The sequence below is a fragment of the Mytilus edulis genome, chromosome 3 (genome assembly GCF_963676685.1).
Source record: "Mytilus edulis chromosome 3, xbMytEdul2.2, whole genome shotgun sequence".
NCBI lineage: Eukaryota > Metazoa > Mollusca > Bivalvia > Mytilida > Mytilidae > Mytilus > Mytilus edulis.
This window is the reverse complement of record NC_092346.1, coordinates 29,726,545-29,750,827: the sequence shown is the minus strand read 5'-3', so window position 1 is coordinate 29,750,827 and position 24,283 is coordinate 29,726,545. Positions and strand designations below refer to the sequence as shown.

General features: G+C 31.7%; 1 protein-coding gene across 4 annotated transcripts; it reads right to left on the bottom strand.

The window, feature by feature from the left end:
* Window positions 1-3,423: 3,423 nt before the first annotated feature.
* Window positions 3,424-22,004, bottom strand: LOC139516201 (uncharacterized). 4 transcript variants are annotated; one of them, XM_071306131.1, is made up of 2 exons: window positions 21,879-22,004; window positions 3,424-4,240 (listed from the first exon to the last, which is right to left on the bottom strand). In XM_071306131.1, the coding sequence occupies exon 2, from the start codon at window positions 4,200-4,202 to the stop codon at window positions 3,561-3,563; it is 642 nt and encodes a 213-aa protein (XP_071162232.1). In that variant the 5' UTR covers window positions 4,203-4,240; window positions 21,879-22,004; the 3' UTR covers window positions 3,424-3,560. The 4 variants fall into 4 exon arrangements, with proteins under 4 accessions (XP_071162232.1, XP_071162234.1, XP_071162235.1 ...); XM_071306133.1 differs by lacking the exon at window positions 21,879-22,004 and adding an exon at window positions 9,354-9,442; XM_071306134.1 differs by lacking the exon at window positions 21,879-22,004 and adding an exon at window positions 4,359-4,434.
* Between the last annotated feature and the right edge of the window lie 2,279 nt (window positions 22,005-24,283).

Genomic DNA, 24,283 nt, shown 5'->3' with positions numbered 1-24,283 from the left:
ACACACCAATCTATCATCATCCTTACTATCATCGATGAAAACTGTACATAATAACCATATTGAATACATAAAACTGAAAAAAATCCTCGTAATTCTGTCATTCGCTGCACTACAAAAAGCATGTTTTATTGATACGACTAAAAGAGGGATAAAAGATACCAGAGGGACAGTCAAACTCGGCATAAATTATTGATACGACTAAAATGTGTGCTATGGATATGTTTTGTATTTTCATGTCAAAAAAGAGGGGATAGTATCATTCTGTTTATTTGTTCAAAGTGCCGTTACTTTTTAGTACAATACTTAAAACACCCTAAAACCTGGCAAATTCAATACAGATATATTGATTGAAAGCTGACCCTCTCCGTTTAACCACGTTGAATTATTGAATTAAAGTTTTATTTTATTAAACAAAAAATTCGGAACAATAAAATCTAAGACGACTTTTAAAACGCTATCTTTTATATAATTTGAACAAGAATCGTCCTTTTAATTTGCATTAAAAGATCGTTCTTTTCTTATCAGCAAGTGCAAAAAGAACAATTATTCAGTACATTTGGCTCTAAATCCGATTTACCTAGTTCTCTTGCGATTCATTTAAACATAACCTAACAAACCGTTCGATGGGCATATTTCTGTAGACTAAATATCTTAAGACGCAAAGATCTCTTCAGTACGGATTTGTTTATGACTTTGTACCTCTTTTAGTTTCGTTGAACCTCGATCTGTAAATAGCGCCCGGATTATGTATACGGCGGCCATTTTAAACCGTTATTAACTCAACAGAATAGTGTTTCAGCAAGAACAGTCTATGTATACTTTGCAAGAAAAAACTTTCAAACCAATTTCTGGTTCAAGTGATTAGTTTGGTCCGTGTAACGTTTTAAAACAATGAACACTGTTTTGTATATGTTTGTTTTTGCTTTTTTTTAGGTAAAATATGAAAATTTTAAAATCCCTAAGATGTTATCAATATTTTTGGGCACTTGAAGCGTCATTTTCAAAATTAAACAAACTATCTTCTCAGTATGGAAATCATTGTATGTAGCGAAGTAGTACCCTGTACCAAGTCAGGAATATGATAGTTGTTAACCATTTGTTTGATGTGTTTGATTTTGCCATTTGATTAGAGACTTTCCTTTTTGAATTTTCCTCGGAGATCAGTATTTTTGTGATTTTCCTTTTTATACTCTTTTTGGGAACGTTGGTCTCATAGTCTTACAAAAAAATATTATAGAGAAAATAATACACATCATCATAAAAATATATGTTGGTCAGTGCACGTGTTTTTCCCATTTGAATAAACTTTTATGGGTAAAATAATATGGGTTAAAAACATAGCTGTAGGGAGTTATAATGATACCTTGAAACTAAATCAGAACAACTTAATATTGTTTCAATTTTGTAATCAATATTTTCTTTAAAAATTGTGCTATAATTTCTCTTTCGTATTTTCATGACTTTTACAACCTAATTGTGAACTTGATAGCTTTCATTTACCAGAGTTATCTATAACATGTTGAGGAAACCCTAACTCGAATGATTCAGCGCCCTCTATCCACTACTTTTCTCGATGGAGTGATCGTAATATAACGACTGGATTATTCGGGTTAAGGAAACCCGAACAATCTCACTATTTTGGCACACGGCAACCGTTTTTTCTCTGTTGGAAACATTTTCAATGGAATTTTAAGTGAATTTGTTTTGTTTCTTATCTCTTAATACATCTTCTATTAAGACACTGTTTTATTGTGATCAGTATATGCCATACCTCTATTCATATTGTGTCGTCTGCATATTTCAGACTTATTTTGTTGGTTTGCTAACTTTTGAAATCAAGAACACTCAAGTTAGTCAAATATGAATCAAATCAATTTTAACCACTTTCTAAATGCCATCCTTAATAGATTCAATGATCTTCAATCTAAATCGTGAGAGATCGACCCGCTGTGAGGTTGCTTTAAGAGTACGATTTTTAAACAAATTTCTGTGTTATATGGTTTCAGGCAATAAGAAAGCTATGGTTTATTTAAATTTGTCTTTTGTGAAATATGCCATATCTCAGCTCGTGTATTTTCTACAGATATGTTTAAAACACATCGAAATTTTAAGTAATGTGTTGCATTTAAATTTGATTTCTGCAAAACTGCATTATTTCTGATTGGAATATTATATTAGTTTTTTTCTGCACAAACTGTACACTTTTTCATTTCTTGAAATTGTTTCTTATCTGTTATATTTGATAAATATTGAAGAGAAATGACAAGCCTGATGACGCATACTCGAACGCCACTTTTGTACTTTTTTTGGCCTTTTTAACATTTTTGATTCGAGCGTCACTGATGAGTCTTCTGTAGACGAAACGCGCGTATGGCGTAAATATAAAATTTCAATCCTGGTATCTTTGAAGACCCGTTAGTGACCTTCTGCTGTTGTTTTTTTCTATGGTCGGGTTGTTGTCTCTTTGACACATTCCCCATTTCCATTTTCAATTTTATCTATGATTGTTTTTTTAAAGAAAATATCAAGATAAAGAACAGCAATAAAAGTTATGTAACTGTAATATATTGTTTATTTTCATTTAATTTAAGAGCTTGTTTATTCCAGCTACATCCACAACATATCCCTTTTTTTATGTGTTTTTTTTGGTGAGACGACCAATTTAATCACACCACATAGTGCCTTAGAAATTCAAACGTCAAAGTGTCTATCCAGTTTAAACTGCAAATAGTTTCATTTCACAGATAGAGGCAAAATCATAAAAATACAATTTCATTACAAATTTTAATATTTACTTTGGTACAAGATCATTATGAAAATTAACAACAAAATATCACTCCCTGAGAACAACGAATAAGACAAGGCATTAGTTGTAGCGTACTTTGATATCCATAAATACATTCATATACATATATATTTCAAGTTTCATTTGCATACAGTTGAGTATCATACTCTCAATACACGTTAAACAAATTTGACAGAAATTGCATGCACCTGTTATGCATAAATTACGTTTCTAAAGGATGTTCGTTCTGCTGTTCGTATACAATGTGTCATTTCGTACACCCTCCGAAATTTCCATAAGCAATGAATAAAAAGTTATAAGCAACATTTACAAAATATTTTCAAAATCGGGTATTTTCCCCCATTCTTTCATACGAAAAAGCTAGAGAATCATGTTCCTCCATAAACATCATAATATTTTCCATTCGATGTTTAAAATGCACTTCCTTTACGGATATGATCATATGTCATCAAATATTTCAGCAGGGAAAATCCTTTACTAAGCATATGCTGCCTTTGAGATTCAATATAACTTTTAAAGCTTTCTTTTACACCGACAACATTTTTACAATAAATGTACAATGGCACTCCATGTAACTTTCGCTACTGTTGCGTACATATTTAGAAAATTAAAAAAAAACTTAGTTGCATAATGATACATGTTTTTAAAAAAATATCATGCTCCTGTTTCTAAATATCCAACTCTATGTGACTTCTACACTAAATTATCCATATTTTTTAACTGACTAGACCTGGCACTTTAGAACTACGAGATTTCAAGAAAGATCGAGGAACTCCACCTGATCTTCACTTCCGTCGGAATAATCCAGCGGTGGTGTCATTGACGGTGATGGCGCGGTTGGTCTAGCTGGGAATTCGTCGTTGAAAAGGGGAGGTAACTGTTTAAGAGACTGTCTGTTTTTCATCGATCTAGCACATTTTTGTTGTTTCGATTGAGGCAGTGACCACGTTCTCTGTAAATTACTTTTTTGTCTAGAAAGTATAAAACTATCATTGTTTATCTTAGATTTACAAGTTGAATATAAATTGTCTCTGGTTTGTTGCCGTGTTATAGTTAAAACTTCCTTAACTATTCGATCGTTTCTTGGGACAGACACTTTATTTGAATAAAGAATTTCATCTTCTAAACCAGAATCGTCGTACTCATCATTAAGTCTATCTAAAAATCCGGAATCATTAAGCCCAACGTTGTTCAAAGGTTGTCCTATTTCGGGAAGCGGAGCCCTTCGTTGAATTCCAGTGAAAGTTGGTTGACGATTTACTTGAAAATCGCGCACGAATCGTATAAAATCTTCTGTACCAGGATCAGGTCTTCTTGCAGGAACATTTTTACGTTGATTTTTCCTTGAAATTGGAGATTTAGATCTTTTTGGTCTATCACCCCTCATCCTTTCCATAAATATGTGAAATATCCAAGCTAAATCAACATTATCCTCTGAAAATAGATGATGTAAATATAATTTGAGATGCATTTAAATATTATTAATAACAATTTGAAATATATAAAAATGAATATAAAATATAATTCAAACCATTTATCACGACTTACATACATCTTGCAAGGGATCATTTATGTTGAATTAGCACTGTACTTTTATAGCTGAAGTGAAAGCAATTTATTCATTCATCTGAAAGAAATAAAATTGCTCGAAACCAATATGATATATGTTATTGTATTGATATTTTAATACGTCGCTGAAAAATCATACAAGCGAATATTTCTAGATTGAATTTTTATTTAACCAGCATGGGATGTTTCTATAGATTTTAACATGTATATGTCATGCATATTTATATGAAAAAGACGTAGGGTTAAGTACATGTATGTATACATATAGATATCTTTTTCGGTGCAGTGTCCAGTAGTTGAGGTTGACCTATTTTTGCTCATTTTGCAACATAATTAGCCGAACAATAACTCATTAGACAAAACAATATTAATAGATGTAAGAAAAAAAAAAGAAAGAGGAGGTTTTTTACTAAATAATAGTCCGTTTAACCCTTTGCCCTTCATGTGGTATTGTAAATAAATGAAAAGGAATGAGAGGTGTCAATGAGACAGCAACCCACATACATGAAGCAACAGATATATTCAAATCATAGAAGGCCAATCTTGTCGTTGCAGAATAAATTAGAATCAAAACCAATGATTCTAGACTTCTCCCATCAGGCAGTAACACCAATGTCAAAGAGGGAATTTCTTGGCCGTACGAGATGTATAAATACTCGGCTAAATTTGCATTAAATGGGCACAAAATGAAATTAATATGGCATATACTGGATAGGTGATAATGTTTTATATGATTTATCAACCTGAATTATTGCCAATACAGTAGAAAAAGGGCACATGCATGTTTAATTGGAGATATGTGTCAAAGGGAACCACTCTTTTCCTAGGGTGAATATATTTGAACGTCCAAATCGTTCTAATTTTCGATTTTTGTTTCCATTAAAATTGACATACACACGTCTGCAAAAAGACGCGAATGATCGACTGAGGTATAAAATATGAGCACCTTCATGTATCTCATTCATCAGCAATAAAAACCCATGCCCAAGTGTCGATTTTAGCTGTGCGGGATGTATTACTACGAAGTCACGACAGGTCGGAATAAGGACGTTCAATCATATGCTTTGAGTATAGGGAGAACATTGAACATTAGATACACGTAAAATAACTTATTTAATGGTCCTTAGTTGTTTTTTTTAATCTAAACTGTAGCAAGGATACATTTCGGTCTCTGTTTTACGTGCTACTTTTTCTTGTGGCAGTCTTAATGTCTGACTCTTCATTATATATGGAACGCCGAAGACAGCTATGGCGTTCCATAATCAAATCTACCATCCATTGTTGTATTTGATACAAAGGTCGATATTTGACTTTTTTTTATATAGGTTAATTTTTTCAGATATATTTCTTGAATGTTGATACGTACTAACGTGTATGAAATTTTAGAATTCGATAATGCTATAATCTTCTTTTATTTACTTAGAATTGAAACGTGACGTTTTTGAATTTACCCTCGTGCTGTAGGAAAAAATCGACAATTTTTACCAACAAAATATATTTTTATGCAAACAGATTAAACCCTTCTACATTCTAAACTAATTTGAATTTAAAATGCCCATTGAAATAAATAAATAAAGGGGAGTTTTGTTATATCCGCCAGGTGTATGATATCATTTTTCTTCGCTGTCAACAGTCGGTAAAAACCGGATACAAAACATACCAAATTAGAAGTTCAATTAGGAGAAACTCCTCCTGGGATATATTTAGAATTTAGTAAAAGAAATCTTTCATTTACATTACATAATTTGATTTATGACATTTTAATTATATTTTGATTACTTTCGCTCGCTTTTTCATTTTCGTTATATGCGCCTTCTCAATACCTAATAGTTTGTCTAAACTTCTCCCATCTGGCAAAACCGAAATAGGGACGTCTTTTTTTGGCTGTACGGGATGTATAAATACTAGGCAGTGGCTATTCGTCCGGCTAGCCGGACAAATAGTCAAAAATGTCTATTCATCCGGCAAGCCGGACAAATAGCATTTTTACGGTTTTTCGCTATATGTCCGGCCAAATATATAATGATGAAGATATAACATCGTGTTTTGAAGGTTTTGAATGAAACGGGTTGTTTTATAATATATTAACCTCGGATTATGAAAAAAACCTCATTCTTTAAAAAAAACCAAAAAAAAACTATACATTTGATTCAGATTTTTTTTATTCAATATTCTAAAGGAACTTGGGTATTGGGTGGGGGGAGGGGGGCAAAAATGATTCTCTCTTTTGTTGTTCTGCCTATGAATTTCCTGTAAGGTAAATAGTCGGGCCAATCATTATTGGCTTCATCTATAATTTCAAAAGATCCTGAATTTATAGTTTCTGTGAAGTTTGGTTAAAGTAAGGTCCCCATATAATTATGCACGATTCTTCATTTAAATTGTTCGGCGATTTTTAATTCATATGAAATTTGAGAAGGGCAGGCACGTGTAACCTGTACCCAAAAGAAGGATTGTGTTTTCGATAAGATTTTTTTAGAAAAAAATGTATATTAGACTAGATACAACAGAAAAAGGGGGGACACCAAAACCCTGGTGTCTTATTCCCAGTCCAGGCATATCAGTATGTTTATAGATCTACGTTGTAGTATATCTAAAAAATAATGCATCCAAGCAAGTTTGATATAGTATTTTTTCCGAATGCGTTTTGCCTCCATAAGGTAAATGGGGGTAAATCATCAATTTTACTTTAATTTCAGGCTTATTCCTCACAGTTAACATATATCACTTCTATAGACATTTGTTTAAAGCAATCTCATTCTCTCTGGTTTTCTCTGTGACATCTTTAAATATGAATCACGATCTCCAATTTTCAACACGTCCATTGCATACGCGTTTGTGTTATCCGACACCGCGTGTGTAATCCGACACCTCATCCGGGACACTTTCCACGTCACATGACACTTTTATTGATATTGAATATTTGCGCATCCGCAGACGGATGGCCGGACGAATAGAGATTTTTAACTATTCGTCCGGCTAGCCGGACGAATAGACACTCCGTAAATACTAAGCCACGTCCAATCAGAGTGAAGAGGTTTAATCTAATACATTTGTACCTCGTTTAGAAAGTGCTAAGATATCTGGGCCCGTATGCATAAAGCTACTTAAGTTAAGATTCGTTCCCAACGATACATTAGTACTACGATTGCATTTCTTAATTTAAGTTGGTTTACGCATACGAAGAATCATTGCAACAACTCTTTTATATAGGTATTTTAAGTTGGCATGTTACAGTTACAGCCACTATTCACCCCTATCGTTTTTATGCATCATTTGTTTCTACGATTTTTATACAGATCAATCCCCTTCAGATACCTTACTAAAAGATTTATCGATAAGTTGTTCTCATCATGAATATAGATGCATTTTTGCCATTGAACTCTGAACAACAAATTTAAATTAATCAAGCATTTTTTTGTCGGCAGATGTCCATATTTCAGCCTTTCCAGCTTAATAATTAAACTCTTGGAAATTCTAAAATGGAATTTAAGATGAGTACATTTTGAAAACATCATTTGCTTGGAGTCAATTTATAACCATCAGTCGACGCCCAACAAAATCATCTCTTATCCATAGCCATTTTTGTAAAGAGAAAAAAATAAGCAAAACTTAATGTACAAAATAATCGACAGTGCAGTTTTTTTCGTAGTTAAATTTGACTCATGTTTTTAAATGATTTCAATGATAAAATAATTAAATAATTTCTAAATTATATACTACTCTCCCGGTATAGCCAATTCGACTGACTTTAATTATATTTACATTATTGTAAATTACTTTGCATTTCCTTCTGTTGATGATTAGATGCTTAGTTCGAAATTGAAAAAATAAATTGTGCAATACAAAATGTAATAACAAAATACCGATCTCAAATGTCAATCCAAAAGGTAAAGTCCACAAAAACTGACAAATCAACGGAAGGACTGGAAAACACTGTCATATTCCTAAGTTGGTACATTATGAAAAAAACGGTGGGTTTAAACCTGGCAACATGACTTCTTCTGAATCTTGAAACCATGACGAGAAAATAATAAACGCCAATAGATTGCCTGACACTAGATCTATAGGAACTTATCATTTGTTTGTTATTTTATGCCATTAAAAATATGAAATAGGGGTTTGATTAACGGACACGGACCGGGAAACCACTTTTCGTGTACCCTTGAATTGTGAGAGCCACGATCTCTGTACGTTTGAAAATTTTTGAAGCAATTCTATGCAGGGGATTTAGGTTGCCTGTTGCGAGGCAAAATATCCACCCGTCTCGCCCGTTACCAACATACACTAATTTTCTACCGACAGTTCTATAATTTCCCCTCTTTATCTCAATGGACTCCAAACCTACCACTGTATAATAAATTGCGTGAGATATTTGCCATTGGACGTAAAACAAGCGGTAAATAATCAGTCGTATATACATGCTTGTAATTTTAAACTTTGACAATAACCTACATTGTGTATTCAAGACTTTTTTCCCTCACGAAAATATCATCTGTTTTGTTTCAGCACCATCGCCAATACTTTTTATGAAATCAGTCTTCAACACATGAAATGCAAATGATATGATTTTTTTACAGTAATTTCCTCAATATATATTGATTTGTATAAAATATAAGATTTAATAATACGTACAAATAAAGATATAACAACTTAATATTTTTGATATTGTATCCTATTTTGATCCCAAGAATTAAATATTCATTATGTTTAAGGCATTGTTTGGTATCTCTAAGGAAACAAGCAGAAACTTGACAGCATTCAATAAAGGAGGATCAAACTCCAATTAGGATTTAGTGTCCTTAACAAAATGAAAGATAAAATGTTCAACCAAACAGACAACTTATTTCAGCATATTGTAACTCAATCAGAACTCAGTCTCCTAAACAAATTCGTAAATAAAAACCAAATTATTATAACTGTTCATCTGAAAACGTTATATTGATTTCAAACCATAAATCAGAAATGTTTACTTTACCTTAAATGACAAATATTTCCCGCTGGGTTCGCCCATAAAATGTATACTATTAGGAAAAAATAAAGTATCACTTCGTTAGACCAAACAAAAATGTACAATGTAAAAATTATGTAAAATAGGAGTTTTTAACAGTTGCAAGGCTATAGTTTGGTTATTAGAAATGTTAATAGTTTTGTATAAGTGTGGTTTAATAGTAACTGTTGCTTTGATCTATGGGCCTATTAGAGGTAATTAAAACCTAACTATTTTACCTTGAACTCATTTTAATTTAAAGATAATGTCAAAATGATAGTAGTTTTATGCTTATTACAATTTCTGCAGTAAGACGATACTTAAAAAACTTTGGTAAATTAAAACACATGAGTAAAGACAAATTTATGTAGATAGAACATGTTTCACTATACATTCAGTTGTTTAATCAGCATAATATTATTTACAATTAAACAAATTTATGCTATTTTAAGTCGTGACATTTCTTGGAATCGGTTGTTCGCAGATCTTTCTCATGATTCCGTTCTCAAAAATAAAGAAAAGAGTGAGTCACTTTGGATCAACAGATTACAGAATAAGAGTCAAAAATAAATTGATAAGAGAAAAATGACGACAAAAAAGTAAAAAAAGAAAAGAAAAAACATTTATGGGATGCGAAATAATGAAAAATTGTAAAATTAAAAGAATCAGGTAATACAATACTGTTAACAGAAATGAATGTTGTACTGAATAAACAAATTATATGATCACAGAATTTTTCTTTATTCATGATGTAAAATTAACTTTATGATAATGTTACAGAATAAGCCTTATTTTTAAAGATAAAGAAAAATGACTCAAAAAATTAAATGTTGTTTACAAAGATATATTATAACTTCTTATATTTCCTTTCTTGTTTCACACATTAAAAACTCATGTGAACTGTTGTCGTTTAATAAATGTGAACCCAATATCATGCCTTATACAAAATTTAACATCCTTCAATAGTTTTAGGTTAAAAGCCTGCGGAAGATACACGCGAATTTAATCATTTTGATCTCATTCTACATTTCAAAATTCGCGTGCTACTACCGAAAATAGTTGCATATTAGTATGCTAATTTTTCAAGTATACCAAAACAGAAATTTGATACTACTTCTTTTCTTTTATTTTCATATGACATTATACTCAACAGAAATATAATGCTATTTTTTGTATATTTATGAGATATTATTTCATCATTTTTTTACACTTGGAGTGGTTGTATTCTTTAAATTCTGTTTTCATTTTCGTTTAACATGAGTGAATACAATTTTACATATTTAATAAAAACAATCGAACATCACAACCGATTCTCAAAATAACGGAAGATATTAAAATAAGACATACGACGACGAGGTTCCTAACTAAAGGCAGGTACATGAGTATGTGGGGAGGTTTAACAAGTATTGTTGAAAATATCTTAAACCTCAAACCTATTGCTCTTGCCGCGATATAGTCTTTTTGTGCTGATGCTGCGTGGAGCGAACACAAATCAATCTATCAAACCCATCCATGGACTTTTTAATTATGCCCATCACAATTCTGAATTTGTCCTTTAAGAACTTGGGGGGGGGGGAGGGGGGGACTTTGGAAGCGTTTATGCCCGAAATTTTCTATTATATGTATTAGATTCGTATAATTTCTTTAATGTATAAGCTGACACACGATTGCGTTGCCAATACGCTAAATTTGCGACACTAAAATCGACAATTGATGTCATCAAATCTTCGAATACAATTTTACCATTTTCTAAATGAAGCTGTTCCAGAATTTCTGTATTTAGCCGCCGATATATCAAAATATATTCAATATAATATACTTTTTATAAAGGTATACTGATATGATTGCCAATGAAACAAAGGATTAACAATAAAAGAAAAAAAGCATATTTCTGTCATTCCATCTTAATTATTAATTTACTTTCTCCCTATGAAAAATATAGTTTTGGAATTTCCAAAAGTATTGAATACCACAAATCATACTTATATTTCACACACATGCGTTATATCATATAAATTATTTATTATTTCAAATATAGACATATTGATTGCCAGTTAATGATTCATTCAAGAATATATTATTCATCACTTTAAAAGAGGGACGAAAGATACTAAAGGGACAGTCAAACTCATAAATCTAAAACAAACTGACAACGCCATGGCTAAAAATGAAAAAAAACAAACAGAAAAACAATAGTAAACATGACACAACATAGAAAACTAAAGAATAAACAACACGAACCCCACCAAAAACTAGGGGTGGTCTCAGGTGCTCCGGAAGGGTAAGCAGATCCTGCTCCACATGTGGCACCCGTCGTGTTGCTTATGTGATTACAAAATTTTAATCCGGTAAATAGTCTAATTCGGTAGGTCACATTCATGAAAGGGAAGGGAATTGTAGTTACGACGTAAGGAACATATCCGATATCATTTGTGAAACGGTTATTCCATAACGCTCAACCAACTCGTGATGGCGTCCGTAAAATTTACGAAGGGATGATTTCAACTTCACCATTTGGAACTCTTGGTTTAATAGCTTCCTTGTGAGCAGCAACCCTCTATCAAGAAAATCATGATAGGAAATGCAAGCACGGGAATATCGTATCATTTGGGAGATATATACCCCGTATGGAGGTGCTGCTGGAATGTTATTCTATTTTGAGGAAGTTTTTCTTAACAAAGCATTTGAAGTTTAATGCATAAATATGCATTTTTGGATCACTAAAATGTAAATTATCAAACATAATTAAAATAAAGTTTTTTAAAATTATTTGTCTGTATAAGAATAGCAGAAGTGAAATTAACAAATATACCAAACTCCAAAACAAAAAGCTCTAACACATCAAACGAAACCGGAAAGCAACTTTCATATTCCTGACTTGGCACATGCATTTCCGTATATGGAAAATTGAGGAAAGAATCTGTTTTTATACCGACTAGCTAAACCTCTAAAGCACTTATTTGACAACAATAGGATGAGGTATGAAATGAACCTTTTATGTCCCCTTCAAATTGTAAAAATTATAAAACAGGATTCCATAGTTTGAAAATTATGGCAATTGATAAATTAATGATTAAGGCAGGTCAGTTAAGAACAAACAGTCAATTTATATAAATTTGTGTTGGTAAAATAAAAGTATTAAAAAAGGAAGAAAACCCGAAATCAACTCAATATTTTTTGAGAATTGTTTTAGGCTATAGATTGTTGCCTTATATCTCATGGTAATTAACAGATTTTTTAAATAATGAACAATGTAATAGGTTCGTACTTACTCTGCTGCTGTTTAAAAATGAAAATTTTCAAAAAATTAATATCACTCGAAACAATCATATTGATGTAGCAAAAGATGCATTTTCTACATTTACATCTTTTATGTAAGCTTTAGATTTGAAATATTTTGGCCACGAGCATCACTGAAGAGACATGTATTGTCGAAATGCGCATCTGGTGCAGGAAAATAGGTACCGTTTATGTTATTACACATATGTATCGTTGAAGACTTGTATGCTAAACCCTCGAGTCTTAACCGAATCCTAATCTTTTTAGACTGGTTCCCTTTCCTTTATCTGTTTGGCTCTGAGATACAAGGGACCAAGGGAGAGGACTAGCCTAAGTCTTTTATTTAGACTTTGAATCTGTTTAAAGCATTGTATCCTGCAATCAGCCATCTTTTGTACAAAGAACAGACAAACAAATACATGTTAGAATAAAAAAAGTATCCTGTTATCTATTTTGTTGAAGAAGAAAAACTGTAAAGTTAAAATTACTATTTATTTACTTGACAGTTTATTTTGGACTTTTCTTGATGATGCGAGCATAAGCAATGTCGATTTTTATGAAATTCAATACATACTGAATACCAAACAAACTAAATTTTTTGGGGCCCTTTACATGTAAAGCTTGCTATTCGGTTTTAGCCAAGGCTTAGAGTCAAACTTAAATTGGAGGAAAAAAACAAAACACATGCATTGTCGTAATATTAATACACTACTTGTACTCGCTAAGAAACATTTGAAAAGCTTGTCGAGCCTCGCTTTTCTTCCTGTTTAAAAAGCTCGTACAAATATATTATATATTTTCCCACAATTTACGTGCATTGTATATCTATAACATTTACTAATGAAGCCTAATCTTGATTTCTTTATACCAGTTCAGGTATATATGTCATTCAAATATATTCTGACACTGTTATCTTTCGTGTGAAGGACACAGAATATTAACTATTGCAAATCATCAGTGTTATTTAATGCCTTCCTTATATTTTTTCTGAGAATTTGTTCTGACATGTTATAAATTTTACTTTGAGGGACTCCCCATTTAGATAAAAACTTTCGAAACATGAGAAATGAATTTGTTCCAAAACGAACGGATACTTTTACGTCCAATTTGAATTCAACAAACCTTCGACACATAGAAAATGAAATTGAAAAGACGGAGTAATGTTACGACCAATTTGAATTTAACAAAAATGTGCTTTCTGAATAACTCAAGGTTAGTCGCGATGTCAGGTTAAGAATAACAAATAAAATATGTCACCGATTATAGTTTTAGTAATGCAAATTTAATAGATGTCCCGCATCTTTCGACACTAAACTGCCAGCAAGGAATTACTTTAATGTCGAAACTTAAAACAATGATTAATTTACAAATTATTATCATTTCCTGGGGGAATGGAATTTCAAATACACAATCATATTTGTTAGAAACAATTAACTAGATAAAGGCTTTACAACAAAGTTATATACATATGCAAACACAAGTATATGAAAATAAGTGATATGATTGATAAGAGAAAACTATCACCAAAGTTGAAATGAAGTGGACTTAAGCAATTATAGGCAACCGTACGGCCCCCAACAATGAGAAAAATGTATACAATACAGTCGGCTATAAAAGGACCCTACACGAAACAAAAAAAAACCCAATACAATAGAGAGAACTAACGGCTTAACTTATAACAATGTTTTTTACGAAAAACAAATATGACAACAAAGAACCAATAACAACCACTAAATTATAGTCTCCCCTGACTTGGGACTGGCACCAAGTTAAAAAATGGTGAGGGGTTAAACATGTTATGATCTATGCTATTGTTTTCGTTATTGTTGTTGGATTGGTTTTGTAATCAGTTTATGATACGAAAAAAGACCTGACGCTGTAGGGACGACATCAAAAGTTCAATGAAGGATAAAAAACTTAATTCAAATCGTTTTTTCACTGACCCCCCCCTCCCCCCCCTACTTCCCTATTAACTTAATTTGGGAAAAATTGATTGACCCATATGGATATATGTAAAAATCAATGTCGGATAACCAAATCTTGCAGCAGTTCAACCCCCCCCCCTTCCCCCACCCCCCACCCCAAACTATTTGGATTAAGTTTTTTTTATCTTACATTGATCTTTTGATGTCGTCCCATAATACCTCCGAGTGATGTACCTACGCAAAAACATGTATGTTTATTCGAATTCGATGTTTTTTGTCGTTCTTGCCGTTGTATGTCTGTATTGGTTATCTATAATTATTTGGAATAAGATGTTCATTTAGTTACCAGTTTTTACCACCTTCACACAATACATTATTTCGAAAAAAAGTTTTGTCTAGCATAGCGCGGCGCGTTTTAATTTGTCTGATGAGTGAATCCTCTTTTTTATTTCGAATTTGGCATGCAATAACAACTAAGTTCTGCAAAATGAGATGAGTTGCTATATTTGTATTCTATTAATTTCTTACTTTTAGCAGACTTATTTGAAATATATATACTGCACGTTAAAACTTGAATGTGTTTTTATTTTATGTTTTACTTTATGTTCTTTTATCGAACAGCATTAAGACAGGTCTTGGATAGTACTCGCATTCTCCCATTTCGTGCTTTTTCAAAAAATAATTTCGCATTTTCCAAAGTATATATCAACTAAGTCCTTGAAAAAGGTTACACATATACCATACTCCAAAATAAAAAATATAGTTCAATACACAGTATAAAAAAAATTAAAATCTTGTTTTAATCAAGTACTACTTTTATGGCATGTTATTTTATCTATCATGAATTAGTTTCCTGGAACTGACAAAAACTAGTTAAATTGCCTTCGAGTGTTGCACATTTAGAAGTACTTTGGAAAAAAGGGCACTTAAAATTTCTTTCAAGGGTTTTTTTCCAATTATTATATATAAATATAATCAGTAACTAAATTTGTAAATTATAGAAATGCAATTAGCACAGATTAGTCCGCGGTGCCATTGTTTCTATGCAAACACCAAATTTGTAGAACATGGTCTAAAGAAATGCATTAAGTAATTACCTCTTTTAAAGTCAATAAAACGTTTTGATAGCATGGTAAAATTGAAGAATCTTATGGACATTGACTTGAATTTACAGAATTAATTAAATATTAATTAAATTTAAGTACATATCAATTATAAATTTAATTGAAATATCGAAGCAGACATCTCCTGTTTTGTAAGTGGAATCTATTCAGACAGTTTTAAAATGGTGCAGTTGAAAATCTATGTCAAGCTCATATGGAAATCAGGAAATTAAACTATAAGTGCACGTGTATATATAGCTAAACCAAACTAAATACTCTCATATCTGTACTAAGTGTCTTTTTGTTGTGGGATGTATAAATACCATGCCACGTTCAGTCTATTTTTTTGGTAAACTGATGTTTTTTCTGCTTTGTATCGATATGTTGAGCTAAGCTCTTTACAATAAATTTATAGTTTGTTCTTATGTTATATTGTTCCATCATTGGTCCCACTTAGTATTCAATATTTAGTATTAGTCATCACCACCTCGACACAATACAAAAGTTAAGTCTCGCATAAGCGCGTTTCAATATGTACTGATCACTGATGCCTTTACTTTTTCAGTCCAAATTTGCCATACAATAACAAACAAAGTTCTGTACTTGAATGTAACAAAATGCGTAGCTACATGCATTTGTGTTCTATTAATTTCTTACTTTAAGCAGACTTATTTGAAATATTATAGGGTTATTGCATGAATATTGGGGAACATTGTCCCGAGCAGAATTTTATATTGCACGAACTTGCGAGTGCAATATATGTTCTACGAGGCATTCAGACAGTTCTCCCTTTTCTGTTTCAATGCATTTTCCAAAGTACATACCAACAAAGTCCTTAAAAATGGTAACAAATATACCATACTCCAAAATCAAAAATATAAATATATATCCACAATATGAAAAAATTTAGAAATACTATTTATCTCAAGTACTCCTTTAACATAACATGTTATTTTATCGATCATGAATTAGTTTCCTGGAACTGGCAAACACTAGTTTAATTGCACACAAGTGTTGCATATTTAGAAGTACTTTGGAAAAACTTGCAAGTTAAAATTTCTTTCAATGTTTTAGTCAATTATTAAATATAAATGTAATCGGCAACTAAATTTGCAAATTACAGAAATGCAAATATCACAAATTAGTCCGCGGTGCCATTGTTTCTATGCAAACACCAAATTTGTAGAACATGGTCTAAAGAAATGCTTAAAAACGCATTAAGTAAATACCTCTTTTAAAGTCAATAAAACGTTTAGATCGCATGGTAAAATTGAAGAATCTTATGCAAATGGACTTGAATTTACAGAATTAATTAAATTTTAATCAAATTTAAGTACATATCTATTTTAGATTTAATTGAAATATCGAAGCAGACATCTCCTGTTTTGTAAGTTGAATCTATTCAGACAGCTTGAATTGTGCAGTTGAAAATCTATGTCTACCTAATATGATAATCATCAAATAAAACGATATTTCTACAGCTAAACCCAACTAAATACTCTCAGATATGCACTTAGTGTCTTTTTCGATGTGGGGATGTATAAATACTCTGCCACGTCCGGTCTGTTTTATTTTTTGGTTAGTTTATGTCATTCTGATGGGTTCAACTTATTTTTATAGTCTGTTCTGATATTGTACTGTACCACTGTCCCAGGTTAGGAGGAGAGTTTGACGCAAGAAAACTAGTTTAGTGACCCCGCCACATTCAGTATATGGCTCTCCCAAATCAGGATCCTGGTATTCAGTGGTTGTTGTTTGTTGTTGTATATCATACTTGTTTTTCGTTCATTCCTTTGTACATGAGTCGGGTCGTTAGTAATCTTGCTTGAATTGTTTTCCATTTGTCATTTATGACTGACTATGCGGTATGGGCTTTGCTTATTGCTTAAGACCGTTGGGTGACATTTTTTTGTTAACTGCTATGGGTTTGTTCAATTGTGGCGAGTTTTCTTATTAGCAATCAAAACACGTCTTCTTATTTTATATAAAGACCAAGAAACACAAGCCCGACCATAACCAGATGGCCCGGAAGATTCAGCAGTTCCCTTTCTACAAGAGACGCCGGTTGCTTGAGTTATAATTGTATTTTACACCTAAATGAACCATTTAATGCTAAAGGGAAATGTTTATAGTACATTTTGATGAACAGGAGTTTAATGTTGTAGTTTTTATGAACAATCCATTTTTTTGCACACAAGATGCGCATTTCGACAATTAATATCTCGTCATTGATGCTCAAGGCCAATTTATGAACTATTACATTACAGAACGAAGAGCTTAAAAACTTAGAAGGACAAATGTATAGCCAAAGCAGGGAAAGGAATCAAAGTTTTGCATAAGGCAGATACATTCCTTAATTTTAAATAATTTCTATTAATTAAAGAAAATCATAATAACAAATTACCTGTATTTTAAATATACACTAGAACACACCCGCGAAATCGCGGGCATTCAGAGCGTAGTTTAAAGTATGTAAAGTGTTGTTGGAAGAATTTTGTAAAATATTGAATGACTGGAGAATTTCAGCAAAAGTATCATAAGTCATATATAGGTTATTTGGGACAGGAAAATGCTTTTTTTTTTTTTTTTTTTTTATCCCTCCTCCTTTATTTCCAAAATTCCCAATTTTTGGTTTTCTATCAATTTCAATATGAACATAGTTTTCATGTAGTATGTTATGAACATTTAAGTAAGGAGCCTGTAATTCAGTGGTTGTCGTTTGTTTATGTGTTACATATTTGTTTTCCGTTCACTTTTTGTACATAAATAAGGCCGCTAGTTTTCTGGTTTGAATTGTTTTACATTGTCAGTTCGGGGCCTTTTGAAACTGAGTATGCGGTATGGGCTTTGCTCGTTGTTGAAGGTCGTACGGTGACCTGTAGTTGTTAATTTCTGTGTCATATTGGTCTCTTGTGGAGAGTTGTCTCAACATGGCAATAATACAACATCTTCTTTTTTTTTGTAATCAATGAATTTTGTAAAAGATTTAATGACTGGAGAATTTCAGAAAAGGTATCAAAAGTTCACATGAATATTTTTAGCGTTTATCTGTATATTATGAACATTCAGTACTATATAAATATAGTGTATTTACTTTCAATTCTAAGTTTACTAATCGATCCATGGTGGTCATTGATATAGTATACAGACCCTCTCTAAACTCTGCGACCGCCGTGGATAGTAAACTTGAAAATGATAGCAGATAGAATTCTGAAAATACACTTTATTCTTTGTATATGTATGTTCAAAGTATACAGACAAACGCAAACCGGAAGTCTAATCTGACTTAAAATTTTGTCCAATGACGGGACAATATCCGGATGCCTTTTTTCTCGTTTTTCTCCCAAAATAACTCAATCTGAATAATCATATGAATGGATGACAAATGCGACTATGCACTGTACCTATAGGACACAGATGCGTGTTGATTAATTTATTGTGGAAAGGAGAGAAGCGACACCAAAAATGAGGTCTTCTCGTTTAATAGTATAGATAGATAGATAAATAGATAGATAGCATGCTGCCAGTACCGAATTTATAACTTTGCCGGTGATACAAAAGGACAACCAAAATACATAAGTCAAAGAAAAACGAAGAACGGGCAAACAACAGTATTAAGACAAAGAAACACGAAGCCTTCAAACCTTGGAAACCTCAGGTTCTCCAAAATATGTTATGTTGTCATCCTGTCTCATTGAAGAAGATCTGGATTAGATAATTTATTTCTGTATTCTTGAAGTTTTTAGACTTTTTTTCATTTCTTTTCGTTTTTGCCATTATTCTCTAATTCTTCTTATAAAAAATGGTACTTTTAATGCAATTGGTATCTTCCATTTCTTTTTTTATCAGATTGTTCATAAAACTACACCTCATTATTCTCTCTTTTTTTGCCTATTTTTCTCTTTCCTGTATTTTCTTTTTTCCCTTTATTCTGCACTATTTGTTCAGTATATTCTCTATTCTTTATTTTTCTTGCCTATTTGTTATATTTTCTTTATTTTTTCTGCCCTTTATTCCGTTTGTTCATTATTCTCTATTCTATAAATTTACACCGATCTATATATTGCGAGGATGTATCCATCATGTGATGTTTTTTTGTCATTCTGAATACTAGTACATTACATCTTTCAGTCTATTGTTCTTCAACTTTGAACTTGTTTGGCTTAATAAATTTTTTGATCTGAGCGCCACTGATGAGTCTTATGTAGACGAAACACACGTCCTGGTACCTTTGATAAATATAAGTAGAATGTAGAACAGAGACGTGAGATACCAAGGAGACACGCCATCTCACCAGCAAGGCAAAATAAAAAGACAAACGACGACAAGACGAACACCACATGCGACACCTTAGAATGGCCGCGGCCCGAAATCAAAAGTTTTAAAATGATTTGCCTGTAACAAGACAGTTTTTTTTCCATTCGTTCGATGTGTATGAGATTTTGATTTTGCCATTTGATAAGACACTTGCCGTTTTGTATTTTCCTTGGAGTTCGGTATTTTTGTTCTATGCATATTGTATATTACAAAGCTGTTGACAAATATGACGTACTCAGAATTTTCTTAATACATACCATTAATGAGGGTCGGGGGAGGGGGTCTTTCAATTATTTACCATTTGGCCTCTAAGACATTTTTTTTTCTATTCTATATCTATTTTGACCATTATGTATCTATTATTGATATTTCAGCTCCCCATTTTTCGCTTTTTTTTTTTATTTTCATGCCTATTTCTCTATTCGTCATACTTTTATCCCTCTATTCTGTACTTTTTACTCACTATTCTGTAAATCACAGCTAGACCCTCATTGATACAACTGTTTATTTCTAATATAAGTTGACATAGGCATAGATGATTTATTTACATAGATACGTGCGGTGCAATTTGAATCAACTTTTGAATTGAAATTTTTAATAAAACGAATTTTTCATTCAAACTTTTCGAAAAAGAAATGTTTTAATGCTATCATAAGATTGTTCAAATTTTTAACACGATTTTCTCTGAATAAATTCAAAGGACTATCTAACCTATTCGAATAAATAGTGAATTTAATGCTGTTTTCAGGTCCTTTAATATGTTAGAAAGAGGGACTTATAATATCATAGATTGTCAATAAGTGTTCATTTTACATTCATTTTACATGTTTTTTCATAGCTTGTATTTTTGAATATTTTAAGAAAAAACGACGGTTTTACATGTACCCTTAATGATCGGCTGCTCATTTAAAATTGAGGTTCTTATGTGCTTATACAAACTAAAAACAAATTAAAGAGATACAATTCTTGTCTTATTCATGTATCATAAAAGCCTAGCTTCAGTTTTCAGTTTTAAAATTATGTTTTTCTTAATTATTTTTCATCTATTCATAACCTTTTTGTTTTGTTTGTTTTCAGTGACCCTCGTAAGCAAGGTGGCGTCGGTAATCGTAGGCATTTTTATAAATTGAATAAAAGACAGACCAAGAAAAAAATTTACACGAGAAATACGAAAAATGTTGCACGAGATATAAATTGATAACTTGCAATAGACAACATCAAACTTTCTAAACTTCAATAGATTTTAGAAGATGTGGTATGAGTGTATATTTAAATAACAATCTGTGTTTATATATTCTCGGGAATTAAGGAAAGCATGTCAGTTTCTGCTACTGCAGGTACATATAGATTAGCACTTGTAAGTTTCAACATTGTTACAAAGAATGCTACAGAATATCCATTTACGCTAATAAAACCCTGGTTATATCCGAATCATTGGGATTATAAAGAAAGATTTAGCTAGGATATCATTTCAATTTCACTATCTTAAAATCATAACAAGATTTGTGGAAACTTGATATTCATAAATAGCTATCATTTTAATAATAACAATTTTAAATCATAACTGGTTATTTCTGTCACAAATCATTTTTATCACAAATTTGCTTTTTTTAAGAATACAATCTTGACGAATAACGACGACATAAATCTTTTATATATAAATTAGGCATACAAATTAAATGCACGTGCGCCAAATATACCCTTTACCGGCGTTCTTACACATATTTAATAAAATAAAATAATAATGACAGTGCATGAATAAATAGAAGAAAATCCATAAAATAAATTTATACTACTTAACTACAAGCCTTTCAAAAATCATTTATCATATAATAATAAATCTTTATGAAAATAAAAATTAATATTCAAGAAAATAAATGTATTCTTACCTTTGAAACGTTGTAGCTTTCACCTTTGAGTTTAAGGCACCCTTTGTTGGCTTATAATAGTTGCCGGGCTCCAACCTGCGATAACACTTTCACGTTTAAACGAATGTTATTGATATGAGATTCGATCGATGTATAGGGGATATTTAACTTAGCGTTTTATAATATAAAAATAATTCGAGCTAAAGCTAGCACATTATTTCTGCTTTTCAAGCAATCGTGTGCAGTTGACCTATAATCATTTAATGCAAATTAGACCAGTATTATTTGTAAACATTATGTTATTGCATTCTCGACAAAGGAAGTTAACTTATTTAGATAAACTTGAAGTGTATTTAACTTTGTACGTTCTTCAAATATATGGCAATTAAAAGTATAAAAGCTAAACAATGCGATCATGGTCATAGTAGTATAAGTTAGTGCAAACATTAAGACAGCTATAGGTCAATCCTTGACTAATAATATTTGTTTTAATAGGGTTGGCAACTATTATTGTCAACAAATGAACTGATAGTTTTCCAAAACGATCTCTTTAGTGAAAATTTAGACAATTTTCAAAAATGGGTGGGGAGTCCTTGGGTAAAGAGGCTTCAATTTAAGTCTCCTTACATTTTATGGAGTTCTGACAGCGAGTCTTTCGTCTGGTATGGATCCGACAACTTTTATTGTGAAATGGTGTGAATTCTAATGGCTTTCCGGGAGAAAAAAGGGAGGTTCAGAATTTATCAACTTACATTTTTGCGGGGTCAAGACAAAATTAAAAAACCGAGATATCGGTCAATAGGGATACCGATTCAGTGTTTAAAATAATAACATTGATACGTGATGATTATAAAAAGAAAAAAAATTCTAAGAAAGATGTCCGACTGCGATATGCCCCTCTCGCTCTACTTCCTTTACGATTTGCCAACGCTTCCATAATTTCAAATAGAAATTCAAAACTCAGATATAGATTCAAAACTTATTAACATTATTGCATAGTAATACCCGCATCATGCATGTGCAAGGAATCATATGTTGCAAAATTTCTATTCGCTTTGATGCACCATTAAAATAGCTGGCATAACTTTAAATGTTTCATGTTGTTTTTTTAATTGACTTGAATCAGTATTATTCAAATTGCAATGAATGTCAGCTATTGAATTTTTTCCTGCAAGACATTAAAATTGTATTTAACTTGTTGAGTCTACAAGACATCAAACGAAAAGAAAACTGTCTCCATGGTGCCTTTTCAGTTACCAGCCATGCATTGGCAAGTGCAATGATTGATTTTAATTCATGTAAAAATATGAAAACAATTTTGGCGTCAACTTTAACATTGTGAATAGTTTTAGGGTTTGAAAAAAGATTTATAGATCAACCTTCTCTACGCTTTTATGTTGCATGTTTGATCTTTTATATATATTTTCTTCTGTTCTTTTAAGTTGAGGATAAACTTTGAGCATTTTGCTTTTGTCCCATGACAAAGAACGCGTACAGTAACTTAACAACCGAAGATATCTTCAATTAATGAATGGTTTCGTATTTGCTTAGTTCTTTATATTGATAACATTCCCTATAATAAATACTGCAATCGTATCTTGCCTTGTGTCGTATGGTCATCGTATCTTAAAAGATTTTCTCCACTTTTGTTTAGCCATCGATTTAAAAGTTAAGTGCTAGTACAAGTCAATGTTGGACAAAAGTCGATCCTTCGTATAAAGTAAATAATGTTCCTTTTAATTGACAAATTAAGTAAATATGAAAACATTGCACTACAAGGGATCCAATTATATACCAAGGAACAGAATTATATCAAAATATTTACTTTTATTGTAAACGTGATGAATTTGGTTGACTGAATGTCATATTGTTATTATAACATTGAATTTGACATTCAATTTTAATTTCCTCAGCAACGAATGAATACACGACCAATATTCGATTATGACACTATATATACTTATGTACCCGATACTATGACGTAAAAACCTTATTTACGACATGACCAAAGAGGTTTAGTTATGACGTAGTTTATTAATAATTTTTCTAAAATTGTTTCAGCACTTTTGCAATATACCAAGAAACTCTCAATGATTTATCTCCTTTTATGGTAATAGCAGGTAATTGACTCTCGGTATCTCCCCCGTTATAAAAAAAGTCGTCTTCTAATCTTGTTGGAGATATTAGACAACAAAATTAGCAAGGAATCGAAAAATCACTGAGCAACACGAACCCCACTAAAAACTGATGGTGATCTCATGTGATCCAGAAGGGTAAGCAGATCTTGATCCTCATGTGGCACCCGTCGTGTTGCTCATGTTAGTAAAAACCTGTAAATAAGTTTTTAATATCGGTAAGTTATATTTTGAAACAGGTTTTAATAGTTACAACTGTCAAACTGAATGTTAGGAATGTAACACATAGTT